This window comes from Dipodomys merriami, unplaced genomic scaffold (assembly GCF_024711535.1).
Source record: "Dipodomys merriami isolate MVZ:Mamm:240054 unplaced genomic scaffold, mDipMer1.0.p SCAF_177, whole genome shotgun sequence".
NCBI classification, from domain to species: Eukaryota; Metazoa; Chordata; class Mammalia; order Rodentia; family Heteromyidae; genus Dipodomys; species Dipodomys merriami.
The window spans coordinates 1,252,216-1,268,326 of record NW_027203126.1 but is presented as its reverse complement, the minus strand read 5'-3'; the positions used below and the strand labels follow the sequence as shown (position 1 = coordinate 1,268,326).

Here is a 16,111-nt window from a genome sequence, read left to right as displayed (position 1 = left end):
AAAAACAAGCCGCGCGCTTCCGACCTCCAACTAACCAGCAAAAAGCCGGAAGTGGAGGCGCTAGGCGTGCGCGAAGAAGCGAGCAACAGCTCGAGGACGGGAGCTAACGCCGCACACAGGCACACAAGCGCGTCAAGTTGGACAAACAGAAAACCAGGCCGGCCTGGAAAGCCTCGCGGGTGATGGCAAGGAGGAAAGGGCCGCAGCCTCGCCGCGGCGGCTCCGGCCTCCGTCCGTCGGACTCCGGCGTGGGTGGGGCCTTGGGGAGGACGGGAAGGCTCGCGTCGCCGCTCACCTGAACACACTGCTGGTAACGCTTGAAGAGATCGGTGCACGGGTCCCCGGAACCGTCCCCCTTGAGGAACTTCTCGGCAAACCAGCGGTTGAAGCACTGGTCGTATTCGCGCTTCATGTCGGTGCAAGCCTCCCCGACGCTGTTCATGGCGATGGCGGCAGCGGCGGCGGCGGCGGCGCGTTCTGATGACATCACTCGGGCGCGCGTGTCCCGGCGTGACGCCAGGACGTACTACGGCGGCTGGAAAGAAATGTGGGCGCTAGTTATGTGGCGGGGCCTTCGTGCGATTCCGAGCGGGCGGCGGCTCTTCACCTCGCGGGAGGCCCCTCAGGTAAGGGCGGAGGCGTGCAGCTGGGCGGTGCCCCGGCCGGGAGGCCGAGCCGGCCCCGCCCGGGACCCATGCCGCCCGCCTTGTCCGCAGGGGGGTCGGGTCACAGCCGAGGTGATCGAGCACCTGGAACGACTGGCGCTGGTGGACTTCGGCAGCCGCGAGGCCGTGGAGCGGCTGGAGAAAGCCATCGCCTTCGCCGACCGGCTTCGCGGGGTCGACACCGACGGGGTGGAGCCCATGGAGTCGGTACTGGAGGACAGGTAAACTCGGGCGGCGGACCCCGAAAGCTTCACCGAGGTGCTTTTGCAGACGGTTGAGGTGACCTATTACCAAGTGTCCTATTACACAAGAGGTAAAAGCTTCATTTAGCAAGATCCCGAGTTTGCCCTGTCACCATGCCTGTCTTCACTCTTCCCGTTGTTCATTAGGGGTCCTGCCACTCCCTCTTTAAAATCCTCGAATTTCTCGGTGTAAGAAGGAAGAAATCCCAACTGCTTGTTAAGTCATCGCTTTGGGAACCCTACTTCACACATAGTGAGGTGGCTCCAGCTTGTAATCCCAGCTACTCAAGAAATGAAGGCCAGAGAAGCGCAGTTCGAGGTCAACTGGGGCAAAGTTAGTAAGCTCCACCCCCAAAATATAAAGGCTAGGGTCTTGGTTAAAATGGTCGAGCATTTTCCTAGCAGGCGAGGATCTGTTCAATTCCCAATACCAAAAGCCAAGTTTGTTCGCTCTCTAGTTGTCATTTTCTGTAGGGCTATGCACTTGCTTGTAGGCAAGCCCTCTTCCACTGAGCTAAGTCCCCATCTCGTTCCCTCTAGGATCTCTGCACTTGCCAGCTATTTAGTTTTGTTTTGTTCCTTGGATAGAATACCTCCAAGTTGTTGCCTGGTATTCTCCCTCTTGGCACTTGAATTTCTTTGGAGCGGATTCTGCCTTTCCAGTCACTATCGATTTAGTTTTTCTGATATTTGTAGTCTTGTTTACAGTGTATGCACACTTTATTACCTGCTTCAAAAATTTTAAGTGTATTTTTTTCTGGGGCTCAAATTCAGAACCTCACACTTTCTGAGCTGGTTCCCCCCCCCCCCCATGGTATAGCTTCTAAGATACATCTTGCTCAATGGCAGATGGTTGTATCGCTTTTTACCTAGGTGGCTGTAGTGAAAGATGCGTCCCTCTTAAGGTTACCAGAAAGGAGTTAGGTCCCAATATGACCTATTAGGAGCCAATATACTTAAGCAAGTCACTCTTTAGTTTCTTCCATCTCTTCACAGGCCAATACCTATATGGGTGCTGGGTTAGGTTCCTTTGTTATGTCATTGCCAGGCTTTGTTACATTTTGCCTATGTAATTATGAACGTGTCTTTTTTAAAAAAACTGGTCATGGGGCTTGAACTGGGCGCTGTCCCTAAGCTCTTCAGTTTAAGGGGAATGCTCTACCTCTTGAGCCACATTACCATTTCCTGTTTTCTAGTGGTTAATTGGAGGTCAGAGTCTCACAGATTCCTGCCTGGGCTGGCTTTGAACCAGGATTCTCAATAGGTAGGAATACAGGCATGAGTCACCAGCTCCTGGCATGAGCATGTCTTACAATTGCCTTTTTATCTTTTCTCACTAAAAGTAATCTGCCCATAGTAGTCATCTAGTCAGGCATTTTGCCACTTGAACCACTCACACACCTCTAGTCTTTTTTGCACTTTTTTGGTCAGTCGTGGGGTTTGAACTCTGGGCCTGGGTGATGTTCCTCAGCTCTTCAGCTCAGGGTAGCACTCTATGCCCTTGAGCCATAGTACCACTTCTGGTTTTCTGGTAGTTTATTGGAGATAAGAGTCTCACAGACTTTCTTGCCTGGGCTGGCTTTGAACGTCGATCCTCAAATCTCAGCCTCCTGAGTAGCTAGGATTACAGGTGTGAGCCACCAGCACCCAGCATTCTTTCTTTCTTGATGCCCTTCCTGTAGTCTTACTCTCTGAGAAGGTAACCTCGAGCTTCTGGGTTTTGTAGATGTCTATACTTGAGATCAGACAATGTAGCGGAAGGCAACTGTGCTGAAGAACTACTACAAAACTCCCAACGTGTCGTGGAGGAGTATTTTGTGGCCCCCCCAGGTATGTGTTGTCCAGAGTGGCTTAACAGAATACTCAGAATAGTCTCACAGACTTAAGAAACGAGGTGGAAATTCTAAGGTCAAAACTACATATAAATGGCAGCATTAAGATGATAGCAGAAGCGAAGCGCTGGTGATCACACTTGTAATCCTAGCTACTCAGGAGGCTGAGATCTGAGGATTGCTCTTCAAAGCCAGCCCTGGCAGGAAAGTCTGTGAAATTCTTTGTTTTGTTTTTCTGTCAGTCATGGAACCTGAACACTGGGCCTGGGCACTGTCCCTCAGCTCTTCAGCTCAAGGCTAGTGCTCTACCACTTAAGCCACAACGCCACTTCCAGCTTTTTCTGTTTATGTGGTGCTGAGGAACCGAACCCAGGGCCTCATGCATGCAAGGTAAGCGCTCTACCACTGAGCCACCTTCCCAGCCCCAGTCTGTGAGATTCTTATCTCCAATTAAACAGAAAACCAGAAATGGAGGAGGAGGCAACAATGCTTGATAAGAAATGTACTCATTGCCTTGCCCATGTAATTGTAACCCCTCTGTACGGTATTTTCACAATTAAAAAAAAAAAGAAAACCAGAAATGGCGCTGTGGCTCAAGTGGTAGAGTACTAGCCATGAGCTGAAGAGCCCAGGGACAGTGCCCAGGCCCAGAGTTCAAGCCTCACTACCAACTAAACAAAAAACAGGACTGGGAATGTGGCTTAGTGGTACAGTGCTTGCCTAGCATGCATGAAGCCCTGGGTTGGATTCCTCAGTAGCATATAAACAGAAAAAGCGGGAAGTGGTGCTGTGGCTCAAGTAGTAGAGTGTTAGCCTTGAGCACAGAGAGATTCAGGGACAGTGCCCAGGCCCTGAGGTCAAGCCCCAGGACTGGCAAAAAAAAAAAAAAAAAAGATAGCAGATAGCTGGAAGTGTGGTTCAATTGTTAGAGCACTTGCTTAGCAAGTGCAAAGCCCTGAGCTCATACTGAGCACTATAAGAAAGAAAATAAAAGGTGACAGCAGGGCTCAGGTGCTACACTTTTTTAGGCAAATTTGGAGCTCTGAAGGAGTTGACATTCACTGTTCTTTCAGTGCCAGTCAAGAACATGAGCTTATTTTATTAATAGAGAATTTTAATTTATTTATTTTTGTCAGTCATCATGGGCCTGAGCTCTGGGCCTGGGCGCTGTCCCTCAGCTCTTCAGCTCAAGGCTAGAGCTCTGCCACTTGAGCCACAACACCACTTTTGGCTTTTTCTGCTTATATGGTGCTGAGGAATCGAACCAGGGCCTCAAAATGCAAGGCAAGCACTCTACCGCTAAGCCACCTTCCCAGCCCCTGTTGCCACTTTTTAATGTACTTTTAACAAATTACATATTACACAGGTCAAATAAAAAATACTTGGCAAAATAGTCTAGCCATGGTTTGCAATCTCTGATGGGGGCCTGCATCTCCAATGTTAATTTAAAAAGCAGGATATATACTCAGGAGGCTGAGATTTGAGGGTAATCATCAAAGCCAGCCCTGACAGGAAAATCCATGAAACTCATCTCCAATTAACCACCAGAAAATGGGAAGTGGTGCTGTGGCTCAAGGTGGTAGACCAATACCCTTGAGCAAAAAAGCTCAGGGACAGGGCCCAGGCTCTGAGTTCAAGCTCCAGGTTGGGCAAAAAGAAAAGATAGCAAGCTCTCATTTAAGAAAGGATGGGAAAACAGCCAACAAACTTGTGAGCTAAACTTTTAAAAACCACATGCCTCTGATTTATTGAGGCAAAGTAGAAAGAAGACTGTGATCTTGCCATCTCAGAAGGAGATGTTGCTATTTCCCAAACAGAACCAAATGTCACAGGCTTTGCTTCACGCTTTGCTTCTTGGGACAAACTGAGTTCCAATCTTCCATTTCTAGTTGCATACTAATGACTAATTCACTTGCACCTACCATTTATTGAAAAGAGTAGATTAATTTGGCTTCACCTAACAGCTGTGATTCTAAGTGCCATACATATTTCTATTTTGGGTTTTTTTTTTGGGGGGGGGGTCGGTCATGGGGCTTTAACTTGGCTGGGCACTGTCCCTCAGCTCTTCAGCTCAAGGCTAGCTGCTCTTCCATTTGAGCCACAGCACCACTTCCAGCTTTTTCTATTTATGTGGTGCTGAGAAATCAAACCCAGGGTCTCATGCATGCAAGGCAAGCACTCTACCACTGAGCTTTCCCAGTCCCTCTATTGTTTCTCATGAAAATGAAGCCATCACTTAGCAGAGTGAGTTGGAACTGCAGCCTCAACTCTTAACATTCTTCCTTATTGTTTCCAAACAGGTAATATCTCTTTGCCAAAGCTGGGCGAACAAGAGCCCTTCTCTCATGGCTGATAGCTAGCTATTCTGGGAAGGGGGTACGCTGTGAATACATGGAAGCACAATGGTGGCACTGTTATTGTGAACCTTAATGTTCTATCACGTGAAAAAGTGGATGTTTAAGCAACTCTTAGTAACTGACTCTTCTCAGGAAGATTTGAACAATATCCAAGTAAACAAGGCAATGAGTTCCTGATGCTAATGGAAAAGGGAATATCAACTTCCAAGGAAATGGATCAAGTATTTACAGACCTATTCAGTATGGAAGTTACCCTCTTTCATCTTCCTGTAAAAGAATTATGTCTAACAAACTGTGTATACTGGAACTTTTTTATATACCTGGTTATCAGAGTATCTGATTACCAAGTGATAATCTTGGAGTTGTCATTTTTGTTTTCTTTGTATTATCTTTACCAGACACACTGAGTTGTCATTTTTGTTTGCTTTGTATTTTTACCAGACACACTGAATTTTTTCCTGGATACCTACTTATTCTGAGCAGAGGACTTTCTAGAAAGTCCTGGAGCGTGCTGAGTAAGCTGTCTTAAGAATTCCTAAGCTAGCCGGGCGCTGGTGGCTCACGCCTGTAATCCTAGCTACTCAGGAGGCTGAGATCTGAGGATCGCGGTTCAAAGCCAGCCCGGGCAGGAGAGACCGTGAGACTCCTATCTCCAATAAACCACCAGAAAACCGGAAGTGGCGCTGTAGCTCAAGTGGTAGAGCGCTCGCCTTGAGCTGAAGAGCTGAGGGACAGCGCCCAGGCCCAGAGTTCAAGCCCCACGACCGACAAAAAAAAAAAAGAATTCCTAAGCTAAGCCAGGAGCCAGTGACTTACACCTGTAATCCTAGCTACTCAGGAGGCTGAGATTTGAGGATCGAGGTTCAAAGCCAGCCCCGGGCAAGAAAGTCCTTGAGACTCTTATTTCCAGTTAACCACCAGAAAACCAAGTGGCACTGTGGCTCAAGTGGTAGAGTGCTTGCCTTGAGCTGAAGAGCTCAGGAACAGTGCCCAGGCCCAAAGTTCAAGTCCCACAACCAACAAAAGAAAAAAATTCCTAAGTTTGGGGCTGGGCAGGTGGCTCAGTGGTAGAGTGCTTGCCTTGCATGCATGAGGCCCTGTGTTCAATTCCTCAGCACCACATAAGCAAAAAAGCTGGAAGTGGCGCTGTGGCTCAAGTGGTATAGAGTGCTAACCTTGAGCTGAAGAGCTAAGGGACAGTGCCCAGGCCCAGAGTTCAGGCCCCAACACCAGAAAAAAAAAATTCCTAACCTAAAGTAGTCCTGGGCCTGGGGGCTGGGAAGGTGGCTCAGTGGTAGAGTGCTTGCCTTGGATACATGAGGCCCTGGATTCGATTCCTCCGCACCACATAAGCAAAAAGAAAAAAGCCGGAAGTGGCGTTATGGCCCAAGTGGTAGAGCGCTAGCCTTGAGTTGAAGAGCTAAGGAACAGCGCTCAGGCCCAGAGTTTAGGCCCCACAACCGGACCCCCCCCCCCCCCCCCGAAAAAAAAAATAGTACTGGGCCTGTTTTCATTCTTTCTATTCCTCCTTTATCTGTAGTACTTCTTAGTTTAATCTACAAGGTCATCTTATAATTCTGAGCTTGCCCAGTTGAAGTATTCAAGCCACCAGCAAAACAAACATCATTACTGCAAGTAAAGTTATCTATCCCACCTTTCCTACAAACTGGGTAGCAGTTATTACAACTCAGTGATTGCATTTTTTTAGCCTCTACTGCTACTATACTGTGTGTACAATCAAGGACAACCACACTTATCAATTACTAAACATTTAAAATATATTTCTAAACAAAATGGGCCAACTCAGTCACAGTAACTGCTGATATTCAGAGCAAAACAGCCCACAAAGACACAGCACTGATTTCCCATAATTGGGTAAAAAATATACAACTTGTTTCTGAACCACAACCACTTGTGCAGGTTAAACGTTTTGCTGCTAACATGGCCCTGGTAGAAATTATGTCATTTTTCTTTTTTTTTTTTTTTTCCTTAAAAAAGTTTCTTAAAAATTTCCTAGACACTAAAATTATCAATCTGGAATGTAGATCCTGAGGACAAAGTAGCTCAGGTCATCTAAAAAAAAAAAAAAAGAAATTTCCCATCACTTGTCTCAATAGGGTCTGAAAGGAGAAAAGTAGTGTGGAGAGCCCCTGCTTTGGTATGGAGAGTCACGGCCCCTTGACCCAGACCGAGAACGTGAGTAGCCATAGCTTGTGCTTCTCTCAGGATAAACTCTGATGTAGGAGGTTTCACCCTGAAATTCAAAGACAAAGAAAAAATAAGTACCAGAATAATAAGCAAATCCTTTACCTAACCTGGCTGCCTAACAATAGTTGTTTTTGTTTGTCCTGGGGCTTGAACTCAGGGCTTGGACACTGTCCCTGAGCTTCTTTTGCTCAAGACTACCTGTACTACAGCACCACTTCTGGCTTTTTCTCTTATGTGGTGTACTGAGGAATCAAATCCAAGTCTTCATTCATGCTAGGCAAGCAGTCTACGACTAAGCCACATTCCCAATAGTTAAGTTTTGAGCACTTAATCTACATGACACTGTTCCTTCATCAAATTAAAGAAGGAGGTATTCTTATCACATATCCAAAAAGAAGAAAATTGGCCCAAGTGATGGTGCCTCACACTTATCATCTTAGCTACTCAGGAGGCTAAGATCTGAGAATCAAGGCAGCCAAGACAGAAAAATCCAGGAGACTTGTTATTTCCAATTAACTGGCAAAAAGATGGAAGTAGAGCTCTGGCTCAAGAAGGTGAATAACAACAACAACAAAAAGCAAACAAAAAAAAGGGCCAAACAAGCAAGGCACTGGGTTCAATCCCTACCACCAACCCCCCCCCCAAAAATAAACCCACAAAGTACTGACCCTACCTCATGAGAGCGGAATTTGGTGTCATCCAGTTTGCGCAAGGCATATTCCATGTCTTCTTTTCTGAGATATTCAACCATCCCCATTCCGTCCTTCTGAACATCTGCATAGCAGACATCCCCAGCTTCTCTCATGTGATCTTTCAGGTCCTGCCAGCTGCCTGATGGAGGAAGTCCTAGGCATAGAGAACATAAGAGCCTAATTTCTTTAGCCATGTTAACTGTCCTGTTAAGATTCAGTAATACCTATGGTCTTTCCCCTATAAATAATTTAATCCCCATGAGTCCCCAAATCACAACTCTACATGGGACAGAAAATGAAGAGAAAAACACTAAAGTACATGGTGAAGCTGGTCTTTAACTTTTAGAGACCAAAGTCTCAACAGAGCATCCCATTGCAGGTTTTAGTACCTTTAAGAATTCACAGCCTTTCTTTGTTCTTCAATTTTTCCCATTATGAAATTTATCAGTACCAATTATTTCTTGCCTGATCAAGTTTCCCAGGACATAGGAATTCTCAAACAAGTGAAATAAAGTTTAGCTGAAGGTAGCAAATCAACAACAAATACCTACAGTTTGTTTTCCTACAGAAATGAATACTGACAAACCAAAGTACCTCTTAAAGAAATCACCAACATTCTTCACTATAGTTGGGGGTGGGTGGGGGGAGTAATAACTCAGATGCTAAAACTAGTTGGGAGTCATACAACCCTACCTGATGTCATGAAAGGGAAATGTGCTCCTGCTCTCAAAGGCTGTGTTTACCGCTCACAGCTCAGGACTGCAGCCATTTCCTAATAGTTTTCTAAGCAGGATTTCAGAGCAGCATGGAGAGAAAAAAAGATAATGTATGACATCTTGAAGGAGGGAATAGAGCTCTAGGGTTAAAAACTTCACAAAGGGGCACAAGAGAGGCAGATATTGAGTATCACTCTTAAGAACATGGGATTCTGCTGTGGTTCAGACATTCACAATCCTAAAAAAGTGCAAAGCTCAAACATTTCTACCAGTGTCCAGTACTCCCCTGCAACATGCAGAAGGCCCTAGGTATTTTTACCACTTTAGAAATGTTTCAAAGATATATAAACAGCTGAGTTTAGCATTTTATCATTTATAAATACTAGACAGATATGCACTATTAATTTCCATTACAGTCTCCAAGATTACAAGTTGTGGGGTTTCCGTTAGCTAGTTGTTGTTTTGTTTTAATATACATTCAAAAATCTGGCCTTTTTAGGCAAGTTGTTAGAATCTGGCTCCTGTAATATCTTTTTTTTTTTTTTTTTTTTGGTCCATGGGGGCCTGAACTCAGGCCTGGGCACTGTCCTTGAGCTCTTCAGATCAAGGCTAGTGCTCTACCTCCACTTCTGGCTTTTTCTGCTTATGTGGTGCTGAGGAATTGAACCCAGGGCCTCATGCATGCAAGGCAAGCACTCTACCACTGAGCCACCTTCCCAGCCCCCTGTAGTATCTTTTAATTAAACAGAAATCAAGGTACATTCCAAAAGAAAATAGAATTGTAGCTCTAAGAGTTTTGCCATCATCTTTCATTCTCCACAATAAGGAACCCCTTTCCAAGCATGTTTATGTTCTACCAAGGCTGAACTATAGTGCAGTTTAAATAACAGGGTACCTACCTCACTGACAAGCCAATGCAGGGCTTTAGACTATCACTGTTCATGCATAGGCTATTGAAAAGAAAGCCCATGTGTCTTGTGCACAGAATTAACAGTTGACATTACTCATCATTAGACTGTGCTAAGCAGTTTACATGCATGATCTCAGTGACAAAGGAACATACCTGAAACAAGAACTCGGAAGTCAGATCTTCTTGTAGGAGGCCCACTCCTTGCGCCTCGGGTCCACCCACCCCGACCTCCATAAGTCCTGGGAAACTCCACACGAAGCCGGCACTGGCCATAATCATATCCATTCCTTCCATAAATTGCATCCTCAGCATCTCTGCAAAGAAAAATTTGGAGTCAGAGGTGCCCAGGAGTCTGAATGGCTTTCTAATGAAAGGGACAAATGATTCAGAGGGGAAACTGACAAGGAAAACAGAACAAAGTAGGATATGTATATACTTTCGCTTTAAAGATCTTTCACGGCACTGAATTAATCTTCACAACTGTCAGACATAAAACTCTATAAAACTGTAATAGGGTAGACAGATTACAAATAAAAGGATTGATTTAGAAAAACAAAAAAATCCTGTTGAGAGATTTTGCCACTAAGTTTCTCGAACCTTGGTGAGTAGTTTCTCAAAATGTATATACATTAGGCTTCAATAATAAAGGCCTCATAAAACCTATGAAAAGACCCATTTTAAATAGGTTCAGGGGGATGGGAAGGTGGCTCAGTGGTAGAGTGCTTGCCTTGCATGCCTGAGGCCCTGGGTTTGATTCCTCAACACCACATAAGCAAAAAGAAAAAAGCCGGAAGTGGTGCTGTGGCTCAAGTGGTAGAGCGCTAGCCTTGAGCTGAAATGCTGAGGGACAGTGCCCAGGCCCAGAGTTCAGGCCCCATGACCGGACCCCCCCCCCAAAAAAAATAGGTCAGGGGGCTGGGAAGGTGGCTCATTGGTAGAGTGCTTGCCTTGCATGCATGAGGCCCTGGGTTCAATTCCTCAGCACCACATAAGCAGAAAAACCCAGAAGTGGCACTGTGGCCTAAGTGGTAAAGAGCTATTCTTGAGCTGAAGAGCTGAGGACAGCGCCCAGGCCCAGAATTCAGGCCCCATAACTGACCAAAAGAAAAAAAAAATTGGTTCGGGGCCTGGGAATGTGGCTTAGTGCTACAGTGCTTGCCTAACATGCATGAAGCCCTGGGTTTGATTCCTCAGTACCACATATAAGAAAAAAACTGGAAGTACATTGTGGCTCAAGTGGTAGAGTGCTACCTTTGAGCAAAAGAAGCTCAGGGACAATGCCTAGGCTCTAGGTTCAAGCCCAGAACTGGGGGGGGGGGGGGGGGGTGTAGGGGGACGGGAAACTAAACCAGCACTAGTAGCTGATGTCTGTAATCCTAGAGGCTGAGATAAGCTGGGCGCTGGTGACTCACGCCTGTAATCCTAGCTACTCAAGAGGCTGAGATCTGAGGATCTCGGTTCAAAGCCAGCCTGGGCAGGAAAGACTGTGAGACTCCTATCTCCAATAAACCACCAGAAAACCCGAAGTGGCACTGTAGCTCAAGTGGTAGAGCGTTCACTTTGAGCTGAAGAGCGCAGGAACAGTGCCCAGCCCAGAGTTCAAGCCCCAGGATGGACAAAAAAAAAAAGAGGCTTAGATTTTTTTTTTTTTTTGATTGGTCGTGGGGCCTGTACTCTGGGCCTGGGCGCTGTCCCTCAGCTCTTCAGCTGTAGACTAGCACTCTACCACTTGAGCCTCAGCCCCACTTCCTGCTTTTACTGCTTATGTGGTGCTGAGGAATCAAAAGGAGGGCCTCATGCATGCAAGGCAAGCACTCTACCACTGAGCCATCTTCCCAGTGCCACAAGAGGCTGAGATTTGAAAGACTGCTTTGAAACCAACCAGGGCAGAAAAGGTCTGCAGGACCCTATCACCAGTTAGCCAGCAAAATACTCAAATAGCAGGATCACACATGAGCAAGAAAGCTATACATGAGAACATGAGGGCCTGAGTTCAAAAGCCCTAGTATTACCACTAAAAAGGAAAGAAAAGTGAGAGGAATGCAATACAAATGCTGTGGGGGTTTTTTTGGAGGGGGGAAGGCGGTTTTTGGGTTTTTTTTGTGGCGCTGGTGCTGAAATTATAGAGGTGTTGCAATGGACAAATCCAGTTGCATTTTTTTTGGGGGGGGAGGAGTAGTCATGGGGCTCTAACTCTGGGCCTGAGCGCTGTCCCTGAGCTCTTTAGCACCAGACGAGCACTCTGCCATTTGAGCCACAGCACCACTTCTGGACTGCTGCTGGTTAACTGGACTTTCCTGCCCGGGCTGGCTTTGAACTGTGATCCTCAGATCTCAGCCTCCTGAGTAGTTAGGATTACAGGTGTGAGCCACCAATACCAAGCTGCAACTGCTTTTTTTTTTTCTTCTTTTTTTTTCTTTTTGTGACAGTTCTGGGGCTTGAACTCAGGTGCTGACACGGCTTTTTTGCTCAATGCTAGAACACTTACCATTTGAGCCACAGTTCCACTTCCAGCTTTTTGGTAGTTAATTGAAAATACTCTACTAGGTGCCAGTGGGTCACACCTCAAGTGGCTAACTATTCAAGAGGCTGACATCTGGGAATCAAGGTTCAAAGCTAGCCTGAGCAGGAAAATCTGTGAGACTCTCACCTCCAGTTAAGAGGCAAAAAAAGAATCCTGCCTATGCCCAGCAAAACCAAAACCTTTTTTTTTTTTTGGTCAGATGCGGGGCTTGAACTCTGGGCCTGGGTGCTGTCCCTGAGCCTCTTTGTGCTCAAGGCTGGTTATCTACCACTTGAGTCACAGCACCACTTCTTGTTTTTGACTGGATAATTGGATAATTGGATTTGTCTGCCTGGGCTGACTTCAAATCACCATCCTCAGATCTCAGCCTGCTAAATAGCTAGGATTACAAGCATGAGCCACTGAGGCACAGCAAAACCAAAACCTTTTAACTTTTTTTCTTTCCAAAAAATTTTCCTTATCATTTTAGGAAAAACATGAATAACAAATCAATTTAAGTCTTTTTTGGAAATGATTTCTACTAAAGATTCATAATCAGCATAGTCCTTCAGTGACTACGTGAGTTCACCTAGACAGTCTCTTTGCATAAAACCTCCCGATCATGCAGTGATTTGTTTATTCTATGACCTTGTTCTGTGGAAAATTGTATGCTATTTTCTCTGACCTTCCTTTAGTTCCAGCCTGGACTTTCCTAGCACTGTATCTTTTACTTGTTTCTTCCTCCAGATACACACTGTTCAGCTTTGCACGCAGCTTTTTCATAGCTGTTCCGCTGTTTTGTAGTTGTGATCTCTCTTGCTGGCACTCAGAAAACAATACCTGTTAGAAGATGAACTATCCGGACAGCACTGTCTGTGGTTGGCCCCCAGCTCCACTGGCTCATGTAGTGTCAATTCTCAAATCTTTTGAATTAGATAAATTTCAGTAGGTTGGGACAAGATTACCACTGTCGTGGTGCGAGTATGGATGCAGCCTTGCTTCTTGGTCTTTGGCACTCGCTGTACTCTGTGCACCCCTCCTTCATATTTCATGTCTTTATAGGCATCTAATCCCCCAGTGCTGGCAGATGCATGTCTAAGGCCACCTATTTCACTTGGAAAGTATTCCAGGATTTCAAAATGCCATCTTTTAAATGAAGCATATTACTGATATGTATCAATTATCTGTGAAGTAAACAACATTGCCTCCTGACCCCCAATTCCTGCAGGATCAAATCATTTTCATCTGTTTCTTCTGGTGCTTCAACTGACATTTCTTTTTGACACAAAACAACTTTACTTTCTGTAAGTTTCCGTAAATCTTCATTCTCATTGCAGTAGGGCCTTGGCCTCTGGCAGTTCCTACTCTCCCTCTCTCTGGAGCCAGGCCGTAGCCACCAACTTGGGACTCTGGCCCTGTAACTGGGCTTCTGGGCGATCCAGTAAGGTCCTCAAGGGCCCACGGCTGCCAACAGCTCCTCCAGTGGTGGACCACCAAGCCTGAGGGCCTGTAGGGCTGGGTCTGGAGCCCGAGCATGGTGGGCCGGCAGACAACAGGAAGGCTCTACGGATGCTGACCTAAATGTAACTTTTTACACAATTTGGATAACTGTCTTGTCAAAATCCACCCTGGCAAAATTTTATCAAAAGGTAAAAACTTTTTTTTTCCCCCAATGGGCTGAGAATTGGACCTAAAAAGCCTCGAGTGCTAAGAAAATGCTTTTTACAATTACTTCTTAAGTTCAATTTTTCTCAAGTTCAATTTTTCTTAGACGTTTTAGTTAAAAATGGCCTTGCCAAGCCAGGCCCTGGTGGCTCATGCCTGTAATCCTGGCTATTAAGGAGGCTGAGATCTGAGGATTGTGGGTTCAAACCCAGCCCGGGCAGGAAAGTCTGTGATCTCTCCAGTAAACCACCAGAAAACCAGAAGTGGCACTGTGGCTCAAGTGGTAGAGCACTAGCCTTGAACTGAAGAGCTGAGAGATGGCGCTCAGGCCCAGAATTCAAGCCCCACGACCGACCCCCCCCCCAAAAAAAAGCCTTGCACCTTCTATAGACAAGCAGAGCTGAAGGTACCATTCAGTGCCAGAGCCACTCACATATAGCCTGTCAAACATACCCACAATTCTAGTACTGGGGGGGGGGGGGTTCCTAAGGTAAAAGGATCTCTAGTTTGAGTCCAGCCTGGGCTACATGGGGAGACCCCCCCGCCAAAGAAAAGCATGTCCAGGGCACCCCAAGCCAACAGATTATATGCCTGGAGCAGAAGTACTAGCACTTAAACTTGGACTTTGAATACAAAGGGCTTAGTGGCTTTCTGTCAAGTGTTTATTCAAACTTATACATCTCTAACTTGAATAATATGCCTACCTCCCAAAGTTACTGTAAGGACTAAATGAGATACTAATGTGAGAATGCGTTGTTGAAAGCTTCACACACTGATATCAGAATAGGGCTTTTCTGTTATGGTAGGGCTGAATGAGAATGTAACAGATCAAAGAGTAACTATGTATTTTTAGAGCAGAACAGGGGGGGGGGGTTCAAATCTTATCTCCTTCGCTGAATAGCCAGCCTCTTTTCTCAACAACTCCCCAGATTTCCTCCTCATCTGGAAAACAGGACTGCCTCATGGTGGCTAAAAGTGCTAAACGTACAGCGTGTGCCACTTGACAGAACACAGCGATGTTCAAAGTAAGGAGCAGAGAGAGAGAGGCGCAGGCGTCCATCATTTAGGGGTGTAAAGCATGCCTAGTTCTGTTTGTGGGGTGAAGAACAGCTGTGCGTCCTGAGCCATCAAAGCCTTGGGGTGCTTCCCGCCGCCCGGCAGGACCCCGAGGGCACCGCTGGCCGCCCGCACACGACGCGGACAAAGCGGGGAGCAGGGCAGGGTGCAGCCTCTAAGCGGACTCCTCGCCCTCGCCGAGCCGCCGAGCCCCGGAGCGCTTCGGGCGCGCGGCCCGCCGGGTTTCCACATCACCGACTCCTCGCGGCCGGGACTAAGACCCCCCACAACCGGTCGGATTGGCGAGACCCACCCCCGGGCACTTTAGAAGGTTCCCCCATTCCATTAGAAGGCCCGGGCCCGGCGCGCGCGGTGGGGGATACGCTCCACCCTAGGAACCCCTTCGGGGCGCCCCCCATCCCCGCCGTCTGCTCTCCGCTAACGGCGACTTCGGGCCCAGGGCAAAGGGGCGGGAGGGGAGCGCGGCCGCGAGCCAGACAACGCGCGGGGCCCCCGGAGCCCAGATACGGACTCTCAGGTCAAAACTCGCGAGGAACCGGCCGGGGGGCGCGAGTCTCACCGCGGGTCCTCGAAGCGCACGAAGGCGAAGGGCACCAGGCCGTGCCGGTTCTTGAGCTCGATCTCGCGGATGCGGCCGTACTTGTAGAACAGGTCCTCCAGGTCCTTCTCCCGCACGTCGGTGGGCAGGTTCCCCACGTAGATGCGCCCGTCGCCCTCGCCGCCTCGCTCGTCCGCCCAGCCCGACATCCGCACCGGCCGACGCCGCGGGCCCGCCGCAGCCCACGTCGCCTCAGCCGCCGCCGCCACAGGCGCCGCCTCTGCCACTGGCGCCCCCGCAGCGTCCCCGCGGGCTCCGCGGCGCTCAGCCGCGCAGCATTGTGGGAACGCCGAGCGGAAGCGCGCAGGGGGTCCACGCGCGCCGCCGAGGGAATCCTCTTAAAGGGGACGCGCAAGCGACGACTGCGCGTGCGCGCGATCCGGCGCGCCCCCTCCCCAACTCCCCCGGCACTGAGGGAGCCCGCTAGCCTTGAATTTCTGTCCCCCGACGCAATCCCCTCGCAGGAGGCGTGGATTGGATGAGTGGCTGGGACTCCCCGAGCCGGTGTCCTCCCCGCCCCCCGCCCCTCCCCTTCGGCGGTGCCGCCCGCCTCGCCGGCCTTTGTGAGCGCTCACTGAGGTGTGACCGGGCTGGTGCCGGGGTCTGCGCACGGCTGTCACTCAGCGCGCGCGCGCGTGGCGCCGGA

At 48.0% G+C, this 16,111-nt stretch overlaps 2 protein-coding genes and 1 pseudogene across 3 annotated transcripts; 1 reads left to right on the top strand and 2 right to left on the bottom strand.

Moving 5' to 3' along the window:
* On the top strand, nucleotides 1-6,776 carry LOC138829853 (glutamyl-tRNA(Gln) amidotransferase subunit C, mitochondrial-like). Of its 2 annotated transcripts, XR_011372750.1 has the most exons (5): nucleotides 1-626; nucleotides 717-886; nucleotides 2,634-2,737; nucleotides 2,982-3,129; nucleotides 5,040-6,776. XR_011372750.1 is itself a non-coding variant. In XM_070026409.1 (4 exons), the coding sequence occupies exons 1-4, from the start codon at nucleotides 411-413 to the stop codon at nucleotides 5,090-5,092; spliced, it is 543 nt and encodes a 180-aa protein (XP_069882510.1). In that variant the 5' UTR covers nucleotides 14-410; the 3' UTR covers nucleotides 5,093-6,776. The 2 variants fall into 2 exon arrangements, 1 of the variants encoding a protein (XP_069882510.1); XM_070026409.1 differs by lacking the exon at nucleotides 2,982-3,129 and having other exon boundaries at nucleotides 14-626.
* Nucleotides 6,777-6,856: 80 nt separating this feature from the next.
* LOC138829852 (serine/arginine-rich splicing factor 9) lies at nucleotides 6,857-15,735 on the bottom strand. Its single transcript, XM_070026408.1, has 4 exons — nucleotides 15,427-15,735; nucleotides 9,776-9,936; nucleotides 7,978-8,150; nucleotides 6,857-7,350 (listed from the first exon to the last, which is right to left on the bottom strand). The coding sequence occupies exons 1-4, from the start codon at nucleotides 15,612-15,614 to the stop codon at nucleotides 7,207-7,209; spliced, it is 666 nt and encodes a 221-aa protein (XP_069882509.1). The 5' UTR covers nucleotides 15,615-15,735; the 3' UTR covers nucleotides 6,857-7,206.
* LOC138829805 (peptide chain release factor 1-like, mitochondrial pseudogene) lies at nucleotides 12,586-15,187 on the bottom strand (annotated as a pseudogene).
* Nucleotides 15,736-16,111: the final 376 nt, after the last annotated feature.

Coding starts and splice junctions, on each gene's coding strand:
- LOC138829852 (XM_070026408.1), bottom strand. CDS start 15,614: ATGTCGGGCTGGGCGGACGAGCGAGGCGGCGAGGGCGACGGGCGCATC. Junction 8,151..9,775: donor CTTCCGAGTTCTTGTTTCAG/GTATGTTCCTTT, acceptor CTCTATGCCTAG/GACTTCCTCCATCAGGCAGC. Junction 7,351..7,977: donor CCAAATTCCGCTCTCATGAG/GTAGGGTCAGTA, acceptor TTTGAATTTCAG/GGTGAAACCTCCTACATCAG.
- LOC138829853 (XM_070026409.1), top strand. CDS start 411: ATGTCGGTGCAAGCCTCCCCGACGCTGTTCATGGCGATGGCGGCAGCG. Junction 627..716: donor CCTCGCGGGAGGCCCCTCAG/GTAAGGGCGGAG, acceptor CCTTGTCCGCAG/GGGGGTCGGGTCACAGCCGA. Junction 2,738..5,039: donor GTATTTTGTGGCCCCCCCAG/GTATGTGTTGTC, acceptor GTTTCCAAACAG/GTAATATCTCTTTGCCAAAG.